The sequence below is a fragment of the Myotis myotis genome, unplaced genomic scaffold (genome assembly GCF_014108235.1).
Source record: "Myotis myotis isolate mMyoMyo1 unplaced genomic scaffold, mMyoMyo1.p scaffold_m19_p_1, whole genome shotgun sequence".
Taxonomy (NCBI): domain Eukaryota; kingdom Metazoa; phylum Chordata; class Mammalia; order Chiroptera; family Vespertilionidae; genus Myotis; species Myotis myotis.
This window is the reverse complement of record NW_023416313.1, coordinates 129,079,383-129,100,854: the sequence shown is the minus strand read 5'-3', so window position 1 is coordinate 129,100,854 and position 21,472 is coordinate 129,079,383. Positions and strand designations below refer to the sequence as shown.

The window sequence follows — 21,472 nt, the reverse complement described above, 5'->3', positions numbered from 1 at the left end:
TTCCATTTTGGAAAAAATAAAGATCAGATTTCCTGGGTAAATCTATATTCTTTAGCTCCAAGTCTTGACTTGGCCTATTTCTTTCTAGTCTCTTCTTTCAACATTCCTGGACGAAACCTAGAATGAAGCCTATAGTTGGCTAATCTTGGCATAGCTGGGGTCAGAACTAGTAAAATGTCTTCTGAAAACTGATTAAAGCTTTTACCCCATCCCAACTCGGGAAAATACATGAGGAACAAGAAATTCCTTAAGTGTGATTGTTGAAATAGACCTCAATACATAGAACCATAATGCTTGAATACTGAGACTTACAGTCTAGAGTACCTACAGGATTATTCTGATAACTTGATAATTAGAAAAAATATACACTAAACTGTATTTAAAGATATTACGGCTATGAGGTAGGTCTGTGCCATCCCACAGGTAGAATAAGTAGTGGCATAAGAAGGATGCTCTTATGAGCTATGGGGTCAGTCCCACACTTTGTACAGAATCATGTATATTTAAGTAAGCAAACTACAATGAATCAAAATGAAGTCCAATTTCAGTGCACTCAATTAGAAAATCAACACCAAGTGTGAATTTAGATGACAATTAAGTATTTGAAGTGAAAATACCTCTCCCCACCCACCCCCAAAATTTGATTTTGAACAAGACTGTTCCTGGATTTTTCTCAAATCCAGTTACAAATAGGAAGTTAAGGTGCCATAAATCCCCTGACATTGTACTATTCTAAGTCAGAGATTTTCATTTCACCCTGAGAAGATAAAATAACTGAGACACAACCTACTCCACTACCTTAACATTTTGGTTAAATGACTTGTACATGGCTGGTTTACATCAATGGGATTTAGTCTATAACCCAAAAATCTGAAATATTTCTATTATATGTAAAAAATAACAATAAGAAATAGGAAAACTCTTTCAACCCTGCTGAAACTAGTCACAGCAAAGGGAGCAGTGGTCAAGAACATGGACTCAGCAGTGAAGATGCCTTAACTGGAATCCAACTCCATCACTGATTAGCTATGTGATCTTTGGGAGGTTACCTAACAAAATTGTGGTTTCATTATCCTCATCTTTAAAATGGAGTACCAACCAATCTCTTAAGGTTGCTGTGAGGTTTCTTGAGATAATTCAGCACTTAGAACAGCACTTCACACAAAGGAAACTTTCAATAAATGCTATTACTCCATCTTAAGAGTAATTGAGTATATGTTTGTTTAAGTCTATTTCTGTATTCTGAGAACTCAAACACTATATCCTAATTGTTCTAATTTGCACCATCTGCATAAAGCACTTTAAAACTACTTCAAATGCTTGGAAAATAAAAATTAACAAATTCCTTTCAGTGGCTAATTTTAGATATTACAACTACTTCACTTAGAAAAACTCCACTATGAAACAATAAGCTTGCAACAAAATAGTAAAGGGAAAGCCACAGAATACAATAGAACTTGAATAACACTATATTCAGAGGTTCTTCAGTTGATGAGAGTAATCAGGAAATGGATAATACTTCCTGAACAAATTCATCTAGGGAAAGCAGGCTATATTTATTCAAAAACTATAAAAGATTACAATATAAATCAAACAAAATTAGTTTTTAAAAGTTAAGTGATTAATGTATCCAAATTCTGACCAATTCAAGGCAATAATACAATGTACAGAAAGATTATTATATAGCCCAAAGAGCAAAAAACAATAAACAGAAATGCCTTATCAATACAGACAGTACATGAATATAGAAATCTACAGTTTCAATGTAACAAAGAAATCCTAAGTACATGTGTTGGCTACCTTTTTTCAAATTAAAGTAGTAAATGTTTTATACTTGGTAAAAACATATATACTGTACACAACTTTTAATCACATGTAATGAGGTCTAACAAGTGTGAATAAAGTAGAATGTAAGGTTTCATGTGGAGGTGGACATTTCAGAAAGAACCCAACTTCAGGTAAATCCATTATCACATATATTGCAAAGATGACCCACAAAAGTGCTTATCCTTTGCAACTGCATACAGAGAACAAAATGCCCAGAAATTAGTATCAGAATCTTACTGTGAAGGGTATTAGAGTGACTGACTTATCTGAAAAGACACATTACTTATTTGGGGGCTTAAACAGCAGAGGTCAATGTGAATTAAATAACATGAGTTAAAAAAAAACCATACAATGTACAATAGCTAGAGGTTAGAAAACTGAATATTGTGGGAAAGATTTATTAGTCTGTACAAGTTGGTTTTAATAAAATATTGACTACATGTTACAATAAATTACCAAGATTTTCATTGCAACACTATTTCCCCACACACATCAAAATCTGGAAGCAATATGTCTTTCTCAAATTGTCATTTAGTGTTTTTTATCCCAACCCTCAAAATACAGACATAGGTTTTTGAATATTAACATGCCATTTATGGAAGTCATTAGATACAGCTATTCATAAACATTACACAGCTACAATGGAGGTACCTGGACGAACACCATCAACATTTATAGAAAAAGGTGTTGGTTTCAAAGTGTAAGTACAACATGAGCCACAAAAACACTCTATTCGTGTCTTTCCGAAACCAAAATGGGGAAAACCTTATTGCCATTCTGCCAAACACCCACTAAAAATGCTGCATTAAGGGTCATGAATCCAATGTACATATCACAGAATTAAAACTCCAGTTAAGCAACTGAGCTACTCATTGAAGTAAATTAAAAAGATCAAACTTCTTTAACATATCAATGCTATTTTAGAAGCATCATCAGAACAGAAATTTAATTATAAATTGGCCTGGACTGTATTCTATAAAAAGAATTTTGCTTAATACCACAAGAGAATCTGTCAGCAGACATCCTAGGGAAAGCTGTGGAATCATGCTTTTTGTTATTCTTGAAGAAACTCACCAGGTTGGATACCTGTAATCTCTCAGCAGTTCTAGGAGTTCTACATATCAATTAATTCAGTAATTGATAGGAGTATTTAAGCAAAAAAAAAAAGACCAAAAGTAGACCTTGTTCTCACATATATTAGATAGGTGGATTTTTAAAAATCACATGATAAATGTAAATCATAAAATCAAGTGTACTTATAAAAGGTACACCAATTTTATGTTACATAAAAACTGTAAACTGCAAACTGTGCATGCTTACCATAACATTTTACCTGGGAAAGCCAATGAGTGAGATTTCTTGTAAATACTTATGCCATGATACAAAACAAATATGTGCAAACTGCAAGGTCCCTAAAATAGCAGTTAAAGAGTTTATATACAGAAAGATGTCACTATCTGATCAAATATGGCATTTCCCAGAGTTTATAACACAGAACAATAACCTCCACAGGCTCCTCCTCCATGGCCTTCTTCCCTGTGTGACAGTTTGACTCCTTTATTCTGGTTCTCACTTTCCCACAGTCCAGGCGTCTGAATGATCTTTTCAACAAGTTCTTCAAAGGCACACTGTACACCATCACAGGTTTTTGCACTTGCCTCTGAAATTCAAGGGAAAATGTCATAGTATATTCCTTCTGATCACAGGCCTATGCTTTTATGGGAAACTATTATGGCATATATATCAGCCTACAATATGTAAAGACCCAAATCAACAATTTCCCCCCACAGGTTTAGTATTAGTGAATTTCCTCAAAGTCTCAGTGCCTGTCAGCTTTACCATTAACGCATCTCCCAGATTAGCTAACTTTCCACCACCTGCCAAAAGCTACAGTCAAAGCCACCAGCTTCATTCATCTGGGCCAGTGGTTCTCAACCTTCCTAATACCACGACCCTTTAATACAGTTCCTCATGTTGTGGTGACCCTCAAACATAAAATTATTTTCGTTGCTACTTCATAACTGTAATTTTGCTACTGTTATGAATCGTAATGTAAATATCTGATATGCAGGATGTATTTAGGCAACTCCTGTGAAAGGGTCGTTCGACCCCCAAAGGGGTCGCGACCCACAGGTTGAGAACCGCTGATCTGGGCTATTGTATTATAAGAGAATAACTAGCCTCTTGCTTCTGCTTCCCAGTTCCTTTCTAAAACTCCCTATACCTTCCACTTACAGCACCCTGCTTCTACCTATATATGATGTGTTCGCATATTAATTTATTGATTACTAGTCAATTCTAACACTATGGACTAAATTGGTAATTCCTAAAGCTGGCTTCGAATTAGAATTAACTAGGATGTTTTTTATATATCGCCTTCTAGGCCTTCTTTCAAACCCATAATACGGCCCAGGGACCTATAATTTTGAAAAGCTCTGCAGGTGCTTCTGATATAGGCGGTCCACTTTTCTAGGTGAGGGGGTCGGCAAACTTTTTTTGTAAAGGGCCAGATAGTAAATATTTTAGGCTTTGTAGGCTGTATGGTTTCTATTGTAACTGAACTCTACCATGAATCCAAAAGCAACCGTAGACAATATGTAGGTAACTGAAGGTGGCTGTATTCCAATACAAATGATGGGGCCAAATTTGGCCCCAACTGTAGTTTGCCAAACCCTGCTCTACCATGCTTCTGAAATATTAATCTGCATGCAAATCACATGAAGATTTTATTAAACTGCAGATTCTAATTCAGAAAATCTGGTTATAGCTTGAGATGAAGCATTTCTAGCAAGCTTCCAGGTGGTGCCACTGTTGCCAGCACATGAACCAGCAAGGTACAACTTTAGCACTGGGAGCGTGGCTTTATTGAATGGCATAACATCCTGAGAGGAATAATTTGATTGTGTTCTGTATGACTTCATATAATGAGATCCTATTTTTTATTACAGAAGGAAAAATAAAGAATCTGATTCTATAGTTAGATGCTATAGCATGAGACAACTATGAACTAAATACCTCTATCTATAATAATAAAAGCATAATATGCTAATTAGACCGGGTGATCTTCCAGATGAAGCTAGGGCTGCATGGGAAGCCCGGCAGCCGGAGGGAAGCCCGGGTCCGGGGAGCCAGAGGGAAGCTGGTGCCGGCAGCCGGGGGAAGGAAGGCCTACTCTTGCACAGATTTTGTGCATCAGGCCTCTAGTATCATTTATAATTCATTGAGAAAAATTTAACAGAAATTCCATTTTTAAATTGCTCATTAACAATGAAATGATAAATATTCACACACCTACCTATAAATAACATGGAATGCTTTCGTGCAAATTTCAGGCCTTCGTTTCTATCAACTTCACGATTTTCCTAAAAGATGGATGCAAAGATTTTAAAAAGCTACCAAGACACAGAGAAAAAATGCCAAGTGTCTAACTTCTTACCTTATCGATTTTATTTCCAACTAGCATGTTTACTATGTCATTTCTTGTGCAGTATGTTTCCAATTCATTTAACCAATTATCCAGTTTAACAAAGGTGTCTCTTCGTGTGACATCATAAACTGAAATAAAGAGTCATTAGTAAATAAGAATTTAAAAATAAGAGCAATGATATCATATTTTTGATATGAAAATTAAAACTAACATTACCAATAGGAAAATCTGTTTTTTAAGTCTTTGATGCTTAACAATCAGTATTCAATTTTATTAACATACACTGTTAAGAAGAATTAAGTTATATCCTGTGTGATAACTGAAAATTAATTGAAGCAAAACAACTGCTGCCCCCATTCATAATAAGAAAATGAAATCTGTATAAAAACCAAGTGTTTTGGTTCAAATCTGTGGCAAAATACCAAAAATTTTACATGAATTTAAACATCTATGACCCTGTTGATTTGTTTCTTACAAAGACCAGAATTTGAAAACCCAAGTAAAATTAGTACATGGGATCCTGACTGTCTTCCTCTGTTATCACTTTCACATTATCTGCATTATAGTAAGTAAAGAGCTTTATTAATTTACAGTATTTTCTAAACTTAGGAGGTGCTAAAACCAAAACAGTAAGACTCACTGTCAAATAGAAGTAAAACCAAAGCCTCACAAGTCACAATTTGAAAGAATTCTCCCTACAACTGGTCAATATTCATTTTAAACCATTTCCCAGGAGCATTAAAAACACTTTTAATGCAAGCCTGTAAGATAGAGCAGCATCTGAGGTGTGAGGTGTAGGCTCTGCTGCTCCAGAGCCTGGCCTCCAAGCCTCCCAGCCCAGGAGAGCATCTGTCAGCTCTGGCCAGCTCTATCACAGGAATGTCACTGATCAAGATGAAAATCCCAGAAATGTGGAGTTTCTTGACAAGACATCTAAAAATGTTGGAGGATCTGTGGGGGCTCCAGCATGTAGTAATGTAATGAAATTATAGATTCAAGTGGATGGAAAGGGGAAGATCGTGGATACCAAGTATAAAACATTTGGCTAGCCGAAACCGGTTTGGCTCAGTGGACAGGGCGTCAGCCTGCGGACTGAAGGGTCGCGGGTTCGATTCCAGTCAAGGGCATGTACCTTGGTTGCGGGCACATCCCCAGTGGGAGATGTGCAGGAGGCAGCTGATTGATGTTTCTCTCTCATCGATGTTTCTGGCTCTCTATCTCTCTCCCTTCCTCTCTGTAGAAAATCAATAAAATATATTAAAAATAAATAAATAAATAAATAAATAATAAAATAAAATATATATGAAAAAAAAAACAAAAAAACATTTGGCTATGGTTCTGCAACTGCCTCCAGCTCGTTGGCCACTGAACAGCTAAAAAGGAAGACAGTGAAGGAAGCCTTGACCATCAAAAACACAAATATCATCAAGGAACTCTGCTTTCTCCCTGTGGAACTGCACTATACCACATCGACTGAAGATACAATCAAGGTCACCCTGGCTAATTAAAAACTGAAACAAGAATCCAGGAAAGGCAAGGTGAAGAAGAAATGAGCCCTTGGCAAAGCTTCCAGCAGGACACATCAGCTGCTAGCCCACCAGCCATGCAGTCACCATAGATTCCAAAAGCCCCTCGCATACTATAATAAAAGAGCTATGTGATACCCACATCTGTGGTTCTACTGCAAGCAAAATACAGTTTAGTTGTTCTGAATCCTGTGGTTTCTTTCAGCCCACTTTTATTACTTTAACCCAATTTGTGTATATTTTGTATTGTGTGTATGGCCTTAAAAGTGAAATCAGTTAAGTCTCAAGTTTTGATAGTACATGAAATGCACAAAGATTTATTTTACCTAAATCTACTTTGGGGAACATTACCAATAGAACTCCTTAGTATGGTTATTTGATAGAACTAAGTATTATACATAATATATATCTGCATATATATAATAAAAGAATGTAAGAACAAAAAATAAAGGACAAGCACTTTTCAATAAGTTACAATGAGAATCCACATTTGGTTTTTAAATTTTGTGTGATTATAAATCAATAGTGTTAAGGGCTTTGTGCTATTTTTTTAATGACTAATAAAATGCCACTAACTGAAGATCAGTTTTTGGTAATACTCTGAGACCAACTATATGTGGATTAATCCTCAATTATTTCCTTAGTAACGTACTTTTAAGTCTAATAAATTAGTCTGATCTTTATTTTTTAATTGCTAGACAAAGGGTTGAAAATAAATTTTGAAAGTTCTGTTACCACTGTAATTAGCTGATATTAGTAACAGGAAAGGAGCAAAGGGAAGGCCAGACATTATGAGCATAGTCATCTGGGCAGCTTCACCAGAAGGCTGCAACTTAACACTTCCCAGGAAACCACCATTCCCCACAGATCACCATGGGAAGGGGTCCAACAAAGGGGAAGATACAGGCAAGCACCCTCCCTACGTCAGGGTGATGTAGGGAAGGTGCTTGTCTGTCAGCCTAACCTGGGAACAAAAATAATTGGCCAGAGGGGAGGAGCCAATGCAAGCCCACAAAAATTTGGGAATACATAATCCGAAAACAAATAATTATCTCTCTTTCTTGTGCCTCTGGCTTTGCTCCTGCTTCCTTCCATTCACCCATGTTCCCTCCCTAGCCATGTGGCCCTAGAAGCCACATGGCCCATAGCCATGTGAACCCCACATGCAATGAACTGCAGCTGGGAACACAAGCTAAACTAGCCGGATGCTGGACTGGACTTGCAAATATAGAATGGAGATTCTGGGTATTGGCTTTAATCCTAGCATTGCTGAAGATAAGATTGGACTTTTACCATGGCAAGATGAAACGAGATGAGACCTTGGAAACACGGGGGTTTAATTCCACAGAAATAAAACTTTCCACAAAACTTCATCCTCCCATGGAGAGCTCTGAAAATTCTTATCCCAGAATCACCCCCGTCCTAGCCAGTTTGGCTCAGTGGATAACAGCCTGTGGTCTGAAGGGTCCCACGTTAGATCCCAGGCAAGGGCACATGCCCAGGTTGCGGGCTCGATCCCCAATAGGGAGAGTGTGCAGGAGGCAACCGATCAATGATTCTCTCTCATCATTGATGTTTCTGTCTCTCTCTCCCTCTCCCTTCTTCTCTGAAATAAAAATAGGGGCAATGGGTGGAGACACAGGGAGCACCTCACCAATAACCATTTCAATATTTATTAATATTAAATGAAGTTAGTACAATGTCAAGTTACACAAAAGTAGCCCTAAAGAAAAATAAAAACATATTGATGTTCACAGATAAGGAAAATCAGAAATTACTATAATAAACAACATTTTAAAAATAGTATATTAAAGTAAAAACTTACCTAATATAACACCCTGTGCACCTCTATAATAGCTGGGAGTTAATGTTCTGAACCTCTCTTGACCAGCAGTATCCTAAAAGTGACAATAAATTACTATTAAATTAAAAAAGTATAAAATAACAGACATTCAAAACACTAAGAGTAAAAAGTAAACAGCATTATTAAAAATATCAATGCACAAGTTGATTTAAAATTTGAAATTTAAATGAGTTCTCTTAATGACAAGTGTTATCTATAGATATAAAAGCCTAAGCAACAGTTACGACCAGATGACCAGAAGACCAGAAGACTGGCTGGTAGCTATGACATGCACTGACCACCAGGGGGCAGATGCTCAATGCAAGCTGCCCCCTGGTGGTCAGTGTGCTCCCACAACCAAGCTCCCTCAGCCAGCCAACTTCCCACAGTCCCTCCTCCCGGATGGCCGGGTGGTCAGTGCACTCCCACAGCCAACCTCCCATGGCTGGCCAACCTCCTGCGGTCCCTCCCCCTGGCTGGCTGGCCCCCATCGGCCCAATCACCGGCCAGTCCGAGGGACCCCACCCATGCACCAATTTGTGCACCGGGCCTCTAGTATTAAATACTAGTAAAATTAAATGCTGACTCATCTCTCAAAAATGCACCTAAGTAAAGGTGTTCTACACTTTGGATTTCAGATTTTTATTAGACACAAAACCTATTTCATTGAAAGCTATGATTCTCAACTCTGGCTGCACAATGAAATTTCCTGGATAACAGGTTCCAACCTACAAACATTCTAACTTGATTGGTCTAGTCTAGGGACTGAGGGAAGTTTTTAAGATCTTCCCAGGTGATTCTAACATAAAATCAAGGTTGAGAACCACTGATTTAAAGAGAATTACAGGGGTGTCTTATTTTAGGTAAGCAACTTTTAGGTTGGACTTTTTAAAGTGTCTTCTTTACCAGTATATCTTCTTTTAGGAAAATGCATAAAACCGAACCACTCCTTATCTCTGACTCATGCTGGGTGTAATAAACATAAACTGTACACTAGCAGAAAATTAAGATTTCATGAGGAAGGAACCTCATCTGCTTAAGCACTAGGTTAACGCCAGTGCCTAGAGAAAGTCCTGCCATTGGATAGCTGCTCAACTTCTGTTGGGGGAAAACAAAATGAAAAAACTAACAAGTCTCTACTTCCAGGATGGTTCCTTCTACCTTCTTTCTACTATCCTTGGACTGTGGCTTCAAGGTATCTAAGATTATGCAAAGCAGCAGTTGGCAATTTGCTGCCTCAGCTCACCATGTATTTTATTATATAAGGTTTTATTAAAGTTTTATTGGAACATAGCCAGGCCCATTTACTCATGTACTGCCATATGGCCCACTTTAGAATTGAATTAAATATTTACTATTCACCCTTTTATGGAAAAGTTTATACCAGAGAAGACAAGGGTTGGGGGACTGTGTGAAGAAGGTTAAAGGATCAAAAAGTACAAATTGGTAGTCACAAAACTGTCACGGGGATGTAAGGTACAGCATTGGGAATATAATCAATAATATTGTAATAGCTATGTATGGTGTCAGGTAGGTACTAGAAAACAGTGTGGAACACTATATAAAGTTTATGACTGTCTAACTACAATAATGTACACCTGAAACTAATATAAAATAACTAGAGGCCCGGTGCACAGATTCATGCACCAGTGGGGTCCCTTGGCATAGCCTCCAGGGATTGGGCTAAAACCGGCAGTCCAACGCCGCCTGCCCCTCCTGCTCATCCCGGCCCCGCTGTGCCTGATGCCGCCGCTGCTCAGTAGGCTCACTGCCACTCCGCTGCGGTCTCTGGAATGCAGTGGCCAGCCGTGAGCCCTGCGTCTAGCGCCCGTCGGTCAGCTGAACAGCACTCCCACTGTGGAAGCACACCGACCACCAGGGGGCAACTCCCGAGTTGAGTGTCTGCCCCCTGGTGGTCAGTGTGTGTCATAGCGACCGGCTGACCAGTCGTTCAGTCGCTTAGGCTTTTATATATATAGAATAGAGCATGTAGGGTCTGTGCACCAGTGGGGTTCTTCGGCCTGACCTGCGGGATCGGGCTGAAACCGGCTCTCCGACATCCCCCGAGGGGTCCCAGATTGTGAGAGGGTGCAGGCCAGGCCGAGGGACTCCACCGGTGCATGATCAGGGCCGAGGAGGCACTGCGGGAGGGCTCCAAGGCGTGTCTGGCCCGTCTCGCTCAGTCCTGTTCAGCCAGACCCCAGCAGCAAGCTAACCTACTACTCGGGGCGTCTACACCCTGGTGGTCATTGCACGTCATAGTGAGCAGTTGAGTGGCCTTAGCATATCATTAGCATATTACACTTTGATTAGTTGAACAGATGACCAGATGACCGAACACTTAGCATATTAGGCTTTTATTATATAAGGTAATTAATGTAAACTAATTGAAAAATATAATTAAAAAACAAAAGAGTTTATAGACTGTTAACGTAAAGTATCCTGAAAAAAAGGAAAGCTGTATATCAAATGTCAACTTAGCTACCATCCCCATGGTTGTAAATTTGAATTTAGCCATGGAGCAAACAAAAGCTAGCTCCTTTACATATAAAACATGCTAATAACCTCCAAGAGGTTTAGAAGGTTGGAGAAAAATTTTAAACCAGCAGTGACAGGCTCCAGCAGTAACAAGTTTCTTTCCCTCGCCACAGTAGACAATGCTTTAAGAAAATAAAAATAAGGTAAAGTGTGGTTTGAGGTAATTTATAGCCTAGAAGAGAAACTTAGGAAAATAACTTTGATGTAAGCCACTCTGCACATTCATTGCTCTGCCACAGATCAATTTACATAAATGTAGAATGTCCTTGGCTTCCAGATTCTCACCACTATAGAAACTGCCCCCAGCCCGACCCCTGCAATGTTAAAGTAAAAAAAGTATTAAACTTTCTAGCTCTGGCCATGTGGCTCAGTTGGTTGGAGTGTCATCCCATAACCCAAAAGGTGAAAGGTTTGATTCCCAGTTAGGGCACATACTCAGATTGTGGGTCAGTACAGGAGGCAACCGATATTTCTCACATTAATGTTTCTCTGTTTCTCCCTCTCCCTTTCTCTCTCTCTAAAATCAATAAAAACATATCCTCAAGTGAGGATTTAAAAAAAAAATTAAACTTTCTAAAGAAATAAATTTATGATGAAAAAATAATTTCTCTTTACAGAAGTTCTCCTTGCTTCAAAGTTTCTTATAAAACCTGCCTCTGATATTTAAAATTATTCAATTTGCATGTTTACTCTCAAAACAATATTGAATTAAAAGCTGCATAAAGTGAAGTGGATTTACTATCCAACACAGTTTATAATATTGACAATGTGATATAGATCAGGGCAAGGACCAAGCATGAAATATTTTTGTCCAAAGACTTTTTGTTATAACAGGAAAAAAGTCATTCTACTTGCATAGTGAAAATATCCACAATTTAATAATTAATTTCTAGAACTAGGAGAAAACCATTTGAATATTAATTTTGTTCCCTTTGGTCTTCACTGAGATCAACTTCAGTAACTGCCTTAATAACACACAATATAAAAATCAGAACTTCAATTCCTGTAAAATTTGCATGAAGTCCAATGTTTTAAAAATAAAGACTGTAGCAAAAAATATTTTAGTGCTAAAATATTACACATGATTTTGACACTTTAAATGTGAACATTTAATTAGGTCAGATGTTTGAGTCTTAACATTTTTTATTCACCGTAAAAAATATTTATATAGCCCTAGCTAGTTTGGCTCAGTAGATAGAGCGTCAGCCTGCGTGCGGACTAAAGGGTCCCAGGGTCAATTCGGGTAAAGGGTACATGCCCAGGTTGCAGGACAGTAGGGGGTGTGCCGGAGGCAGCTGATCACTGATTCTCTCATCATTGATGTTTCCATCTCTCTCTCCCTCTCCCTTCCTCTCTGAAATCAATAAATATACATATTTTTAAAATGTTTATGTAGATATGATAATTTGAGCAAAAAACCCTGTGCCATAGTATTGGATCAGGATTTATAACAACTATAAAATTTGTATGTGTAAATAGAAAATTTTTGCTTGTGTTTGTTTTCAAAACAAAAATATGCAGTAAGGGGGAATGAGGACACATTTGTAATTCCTTAACTAATAAAGAATTTAAAGATAAAAAAAAAAGGCAGTAAGTGTGAATGACATCTTTGTAAGAGAATCACAGCAGGGCTTATTATCTTGATCCTATGATTTTATTTTCTGATGGAAGATGAGAGAAGAGATTATTAAAGATGAGATGTATAAAGAAGCTAGAAAGTATCTAGAAAGGCTAAATAACAGAATGTGAGATACAGAAGTGAAGAAAGAATATAGAGAAAAATAACCATAGAGTAGGTCATAATACATACACAGCATTTTCAGGAGGCAGTGGGGGCAGGGCTATGTTTGATTACTCTATTTGATCCTAGAAGGAGCTTCCAAATGGGAGAGAAACTAATTATACAAATAAAAGCATAAAGGAATTGGAGGAAGCTACAGATTCATATATTTCTAATACTGAGTGAGAAGGTCTTCCTAAATATGACATAGCATCCAGTTGCCATGAGAAAATAACTGATCTGACCACATATATACTAAAACTTTGGTATGGCAACAACAGCTCTCCCCTGACCCCCTCCACTCCCTAGACACACATTCTCACCCTAAACAAGACCTGAAGGTAAATAACAGACTAGAAAAAAAACAAATCTTATATTTGTTATAGAGTTAGTATTACACACACATACAAGAACATTAACATATATTCATCTTAAATAAGTTTTAAAGACAAATGACAGTGGAAAAAATCAGCATTTGACAAAAGCTAGTATTTTTAATATATAAAGACTTAATCATGAAAAAGATGAATGCTAATATAAAATGGGCAAAGTATATAAAACGAAAATTCATTTAAGATATAATCAATAAGTATGAGATTAAAAATTCACTAATCAAAAGAAATGCAAGTATAAGAGAAAAATTACTCAGGCAAAAATGAAAAAAAAAGTTAATATATAGTACAGAAAACCTGTTTCATATGTACCAATGTTAAGTCTTCACATTCTCTTAAGTCAATAATTCTATTTCTAGGTATACATCCTAAAGTAACTGGACAAGGACACACGGATGTATAAATTAGGATGCTCATTAGATCATTGCATATTACACTGCAATTAATGAAAAATTAATAACAATGTAAATATCTTTCACTAGGGTTGACTAAATTAAGGTATAGCCATAAGATGGAATACGGGTAGACACCTGAACTGATGTACCTCTATATTCACTGACAGAGAAAAATGTACAGAATGTAAAGTGTATGTGTTGCCCAGGGGGTGGGGGGAGGTAGTGGCGGTTGGGGGAGAGACAAAAACATGGAGGAAAAAGAAAAAAAAAGATATAATCCTTTCTTTTGGAAAATTGCATACAATATGTGTAACAGTATGTGCATGCCTAGGTAGTTTAAAAGATGTTAGCTAAAATGTAGAAATTGGTTAAAGATTAATTTTCTTCTCTATTTTTTATTGCTTCAATTATCCTTTTTAGAATGAGCCTATATTATCCTAACAGTCAGGGGGAAACTGTTCTTTAAAAACTACTTATATGCCTATGATAAAGATGTCACTTCAATAATACCTGTCAACTTATTTATTAGAGAGGAACTAGTGAGTAAATTAAAAACAAACAAAAAGCCTCTTATATGAAAGATCTCGTGGAAACCATCAACCCTCAGATCCTACTCTGATCTGTGCCTTTCACAAAATAGTAGCAGGGGCAGAAAGAGGTGACAAATCAACTATTAAAAGCACATGAAAAATAAGGATCCTACTTTAGTAAAGAAAGCAGCCAGCATTCTTAAACTGTTAAATATATTTTTACTACCCTCTAATTCAACATTTTTCAAATTGTTTTCTGTAGGCATTACTGTTCTGATTGACATTAAATATATTTTAGGGGAAGGGGCAAATAGGCCACCAATCATGTAAATTATTGTATGTTAGAAAAAAATCAATAGGAATTAGCCACACTTACACAGTTATTTGATATTTGGGATAGAATGTTTCTTAGGAATAGTGTGTCATTCAAAGAATGCCAGGAAGATGAGATCATAAAATCCATTAATACTTACAGTAGTTTCAATCTGTAGTTGATGCCCAGATAGCACTTAAAATTTAACCACAATGTTGATGTCTTAATTTGGTGATTGTTGACCACTTCTAACATTATTTACAATATATTACAAATAAGTACATGGAGAAATTAGATATGCAAAATACTACATTTCTATAACTCCCATATGTAATATCTATTAGCAATCACATTTAAATAGAGATAGACATGAATAGATAGGTAAGTAGGTAGGTAAATAGGAGCAAGGGAGAGATAGGAAGACAGACATAGACAATAAACATCTTTGGTGTTTCTTTTTTTAAAATTCTTTATTGTTTAAAGTATTACATGTGTCTCCTTTTTCCCCCCATTGACCTCTCCCCGGCTACTCCCACCCCCCCCCCCCCGGCACATTCCCTCACCCCCCTACTGTCTGTGTCCATGGGTTATGCTTATATGCATGCATACAAATCCTGCGGTTGATCTCTTACCCTCCCTCCCCCGCCTTCCCTCTGAGGTTAGATGGTCTGTTCGATGCTTCTATGTCTCTGGTGTTTCTGACAATAAAAGCTACCTATTCGAAATGAGGATACTTGAAGGAACCTCTGGTACAACATGAAGGGTAACTACATATGCATCATATGGGTACCAGAAGAATGACAGAGAAAGGGATTGAGAACTTATTTTAAAAAATAATGGCTGAAAACTTTCCTAACCTGGTGAAGGAAAAAGACAAACAAGTCCAGGAAGCACAGAGAGTCCCAAACAAGATGAACTCAAAGAGGCACACACCAAGACACTTCATAATTAAAATGCCAAAAGGTAAAGACAAAAAGAGAATGTTAAAAGCAGCAAGAAAAAGACAGTTATTACCTATGAGGTAGCTCCATTAAGACTGTCAGCAAATTTCTCAACTGAAAACATTTCAGGCCAGAAGGGATTGCCATGAAATATTCAAAGTGATGAAAAGCAAGGACCTACAACCAAGACTTCTTTACCTAGCAATACTATCATTTAAAACTGAAGGAGAAATAAAGAGTTTCCCATAATAGAAAAGCTAAAGGAGTTGATTACCACCACACCAGTATTACAAGAAATGTTAAAGGGTCTTGTTTAAGAAGGAGGAAAAACAAAAAGAAAACAACAAAAACACAGGAACACTGTTATAAAGATAAAATGGCAATAAATATGTACCTGTCAATAATCATTTTAAACATAAATGGCTTAAATGCTCCAGTCAAAAGACAGAGTAGCTGAATAGATAAGAATATAAGGCCCATATATATGCCTTCTATAAGAGACCCACCTCAGAACAAAAGATACACATAGACAGAAAGTAAAGGAATGGGGAAAAAATTTCATGCAAATGGAATTAAAAAATAGGTGGGCTAGCAATACTTACAGCAATACTAACTTTAAAGGCTATAACAAGAGACAAAAAATGACTCTACATGATGATAAACGGAGCAATCAAACAAGAGGATATAAACCTTGTAACATTTATGAACCCAACACAGAACCCCCAAATACATAAAGCAAATCTTGATGGACATAAAGGGAGAGATCAACAATAATACAGTCATAGTAGGGGATTTTAACACCCCACTGACATCAATGGATAGATCTTCCAGACAGAAAATCAACAAGGAAACAGCCACCTCAAATGGCACATTACACCAGATGGATTTAATTGATAACTTCAGAGCATTTTATCTCAAAGCAGCAGAATATACATTCTTTTCAAGTGCCATGGAATATTTTCAAGGATAGATGATATGTCAAGACATAATACAAGTCTCAATAAATTTAGGAAGACTAAAACTATATCAAGCATTTTCTCTGACTAAATGGTATGAGATTAGAAATCAATAACAAGAAAAAAAAACTAAAAAACACACAAACATTTGGAGACCACATAGCATGTTACTAAGCAATAACTGGGTAATAAATGAGATCAAGGAATAAATCAAAACATGCCTTGAAACAAATGAAAATAAGAACACAACAACCCAAAAATTTATGGGATACAACAAACATAGTCCTAAGAAGGAAATTCATAGCATTACAGAAAACAAGAAACAGAATAATTTCAAATAAACAATCTAACATTACACTTAAAGGTACTGAAAAAAGAACAACAAACAAAGCCCAAAGTGAGTAGAAGAGAATAATAAAAATCAGAGCAGAAATAAACAAAATAGAGTCTAAAAAAAAATCTAAAGATCAATGAAACCAAGAGCTGTTCCTTTGAAAAGATAAACAAGGTTGATAAACTCTTAAGTAGACTCATCAAGAAAAAAGGAGAAAGGCCTGGCTGGTGTGGCTCAGTGGTTGAGTGTTGACCTATAAACCAGAAGGTCAGGGTTGAATTTCTGGTTAGGGCACAGGCCTGGGTTGCAGGCTCGATCCCCAGTAGGGGGCGTGCAGGAGGCAGCCAATCACGATGTTCTCTCATCATTGATGTTTCTATCTCTCTCCCTGTCCCTTCCTCTCTGAAATCAAAATTTTTAAAAAAAGAGAACACAAAGTCAGAAATGAAAGAGAAGTAACTGACACCATAGAAATTTATAAAAAAAAATATTACAAACAAGTATATGCCATCAAATTGGACAATCTGGACAAAATGGATAAATTCCTAGAAACATACAGTCTTCCAAACTGTATCATGATAATCAGAGAATCTGAATAGACAGATTACAGCTAGTGAAATTGAAGCAGCAATCAAAAAATTTCCAACAAACAAAAGTCCTGGACTAGATGGCTTCACAGATGAATTTTACCAAACATTCAAAAAAGAACCAACACATTGCTTTATCAAACTACTAGAGGCCCGGTGCACAAAAATTCGTGCACTGGGGGGTGGGGAGGGGGGGGGAATGTCCCTCAGACCAGAATGCACCCTTCCAATCTGGGACCCCTTGGGGGATGTCCAACTGCCGGTTTAAACTGGCAGTCGAACATTCCTCTCACAATTTGGGACTGCTGGCTCCCAACTGCTCGCCTGCCTGCCTGCCTGATTGCCCCTAACTGATTCTGCCTACCAGCCTGATCACTCCCTAACCACTCCTCTGCCAGCCTGATCGATGCCTAACTGCTCCCCTACTGGCCAAATCACCCCCAACTGTCCTCCCCTGCCAGCCTAGTTGCTCCAACTGCCCTCCCCTACAGGCCTGATCTCCCTCCAACTGCCCTCCCCTGCTGGCCCGGTCGCCCCTAACTTCCCACCCCTGCCAGCCTAGTCACCTCTAACTAGCCTCCCGTGCAGGCCTGGTCACCCCAACTGCCCTCCCCTGCTGACCTGGTCTCCCTCCAACTGCCCTCCCCTGCTGGCCTGGTCACCCCCAACTGCCCTCCCCTGCTGGCCATCTTGTTGCGGCCATCTTTTGACCACATGGAGGCAGCCATCTTTGACCACAAGGGGGCGGCCAGATTGTGAAGGCGTGGCAGTTAATTAGCATATCCCCTCCTTATTGACTGTGGGCACTGCCATCTTTGATGGCGGGGCAATCAGCATATTCCCTCCTTATTGGCTGTGGGTGCCACCATCTTTGTGATGGAGTGAGGGTCAATTAGCATATTCCTTCTTTATTAGATAGGATTCCAGAAAAATTCAAGAGAACGGCAGACCCACAAACTTAGTTTATAAGGCCAGCATTATCCTGATTCCAAATCCAGATAGAGACAATACAAAAAAAGAAAATTATAGGCCAATTCTCTGATGAACATAGATGCTAAAATCCTCTAAAAAATATTAGCACACTATCCAGCAATAAATTAAAAATATCATACACCATGATCAAATGTGATTTATTCTGAGGATGCAAGATTGGTACATTAGCTGCAAATCACTAAACATGACATACCACATAAACAAAATGAAAGATAAAAATCACATGATCATATCAATAGATAAAGAAAAAGCAGTTTATAAAATCCAGCACCCATTTATGATAGAAACTCCCAGCAAAGTGTGAATAGAAGGAACAAACCTCAACATAATAAAGGCCATATATGACAAACACACAGACAACATCATATGCAATGGGAAAAACTAAAGTGTTTCCCTTAAGATCAAGAACAAGATAGGGATGTCTGCTTTCATCATTCTTATGCAACACTAGAGGCCTGGTGCACAACATTCATGCACTGGGGGTGGGGGTGTCCCTCAGACCGGTCTGCACCCTCTCACAGTCCGGGACCCCTTGCTCCTTACCACCCACCTTCAGTGGAGGCAGGAAAGGCTTCCACCACCACTGCTGAGCTCGCCAGCCATAAGCCCAGCTTTTGGCTAAGCAGCACTCCCCCTGTGGGAGCACACTGACCACCAGGGGGCAGCTCCTGCATTAAGCATCTGCCTCCTGGTGGTCAGTGCGTGTCATAGTGACCGGGCATTCTGCCGTTCGGTTGATTTGCATATTAGAATTTTATTATATAGGACTAGTGGCCTGGTGCACAAAATTTGTGCACATTAAAAGGGGATTAATTAGAGGAAATATTTTAATATTGCTATTTGGCGTTTCTCTATAATAGCAGTGTGAGAGATGAAAGAAAATTAATAAAATGTACATGAAAATCTTCATCCTGTCAGAGTCTGGGGTGCACCACGGGACCCAGAGTCAAGTCCCCACCCACCCACGTGTGCCTCAAAATTGTGCGAGACCTAGACCCAGCCTCCCCACGCCCCCATTGGGTTAGATCCAGACCCGGCCAGTCCCACCCTTGTCAAACCCCGCCGGGTCGGGGGTGCAGCCTCAGGTCCCCTGGCCTGGCACCAGGGTGGGGGGGCGGTGGCCCGAGGTCCCCCATCAAGCACCGCTGGGCAGGGGGCGTGGCCTGAGGTCCCCAGGCCTGGCACTGGGGTGGGGGGCACGGCCTGAAGTCCCCCGGCCCAGCACCAGGGTGGGGTCGCACCTTGAGGTCCCCTGTCAAGTCCCGCTGGGTGGGGGGGGGCGCGGACTCAGGTCCCCTGGTCCGGTGCCGGGGCGGGGGGCATGGCCTGAGGTCCCCTGTCAAGCCCCACGAAGGGAGGGGGCACGCAGTCTCAGGTCCCTGCTGATTGCTCCTTAAGGCTCATTATGGGAACTTGGCCTCAGCTGTGGATGCAGCCATCTTTGTGGCAGAGTGACAGTCAATTTGCATATTCCCTCTTTATTATATAGGATAGTACTGGCAATCAAACAAGAAGGAATAGAAGACATCCAAATGGAAAAGGAGTAAAATTGTCATTATTTGCAAATGACATGATACTGTATATAGAGAAGCCTAAAGACCCTACCAAAAAAAAAAAAAAAAAAAAAACTAGGCTGACACATGAATTCAGTAAACTAGCAGGATACAAAATAAATATTTAGAAATCAGTTGCATTTTTATGCACCAATTATAAACTAACAGAAAGGAAAACTAAGAAAAAAACTCCATTTACAATTGCATAATAAAACACACCTAGAAATAAATTTAATGAAGGGTGTTAAAAGACCTGTACTCAAAAAATTATAAAACACTGAAAAAAGCATCTAAATAAGATACAAATAAGTGAAAGTATATACCATGTTCATGGATCGGAAGAATTAACATCATTAAAATGTCCATGTTGCCCTGGATGACTTGGCTTAGTGGACAAAGCGTCAGCCTGTGGACTGAAGAGTCCTGGGTTCGATTCCAGTCAAGGGCACCGACCTCAGCTGCAGGCTCCTCCCTGGTCCGGGCCCTGGTCAGGGCGTGGGCAGGAGGCAACCAATTGATGTGTTTCACTCACATCAATATTTCTCTCCATCTTTCCGTCTCTCTTCCACTCTCCCTAAAAATCAATGGAAAAATATCCTCAGGTGAGGACTGAGGGGAAAAAAAGTCCATGCTAACTAAAGCAATCTATAGATTCAACACAATTCTATCAAGATACCAATGGCATATTTCACAGAACTAAAACAAATATACAAAAATATTTACATGGAACCACAAAAGACCCTGAATAACAGTAATCTTGAAAAAGAAGAACAATGTTGGAAAAATCATGCTACCTCACATCAAACTAAACCACAAAGCCCTAATCAAAACAGCATGGGACTGGCATAAAATATAGATCAATGGAACAGAATAGAGAGCCTAGAAATAAACCCACTCCTTATGGTTAATTAACATTTGATAAAGGAGACAAGAATGTAAAGTAGAATAAAGATGTCTATTTAATAAATGGTGTTAAGAAAATTGGACGGGGGGCAAGGGTCGGCTGGAAGGGGTCAACAAGGATGGGGGGAAGGGTATGTAATACTTTCAAAAATAAAGATTTTTAAAAAAAGAAAGATAGACAGATAACATGCAAAAAATGTTAGACCACCTTCATACACCATACACAAGAATAAACTCAAAATGGATTAAGGACTTAAATGTAAGACTCAAATCTATAAAAATCCTAACAGAAAACATAGGCAGTAAAGTCTCAGACATTTTTCTTAGTAATATTTTTTTCTGATATATTTCCTTGGGCAAGGGAAACAAAATAAAAATGTAAAAAAAGAAACTATATCAAACTGAAATGTTTTTGTACAGCAAAAAAAAAAACCATCAACAAAGTGAAAAGGCAACTTAATGAATGGGAGAACTTATACACCACCACCAAAAAAATGAACAATACAATTTTTTAAATGGGTAAAAGACTTGAATAGACCTTTCTCCAAAAAAGACATACAGATGGTCAACAGACACGTGAAAAGGTACTCAACATCACTAATCATCAGAGAAATGCAAATTAAAATGACAAAGA

The 21,472-nt window shown here is 38.4% G+C and overlaps 1 protein-coding gene across 2 annotated transcripts in view; it reads right to left on the bottom strand.

The window, feature by feature from the left end:
• Positions 1-1,537: 1,537 nt before the first annotated feature.
• The window catches only part of RAB18 (RAB18, member RAS oncogene family), a 37,172-nt gene continuing 17,237 nt past the window's right edge, over positions 1,538-21,472 (bottom strand). Inside the window, exons 4-7 of one of the 2 annotated variants that reach the window (XM_036352052.1) lie at positions 8,606-8,678; positions 5,264-5,382; positions 5,123-5,189; positions 1,538-3,487 (exon numbers count right to left, since the gene is read on the bottom strand). In XM_036352052.1, coding sequence (XP_036207945.1) covers positions 3,312-3,487; positions 5,123-5,189; positions 5,264-5,382; positions 8,606-8,678 — 435 coding nt within the window. In that variant the 3' untranslated portion in view covers positions 1,538-3,311. The remainder of the gene's footprint in view (positions 3,488-5,122; positions 5,190-5,263; positions 5,383-8,605; positions 8,679-21,472) is intronic. The other variant, XM_036352062.1, reaches the window with a different exon arrangement.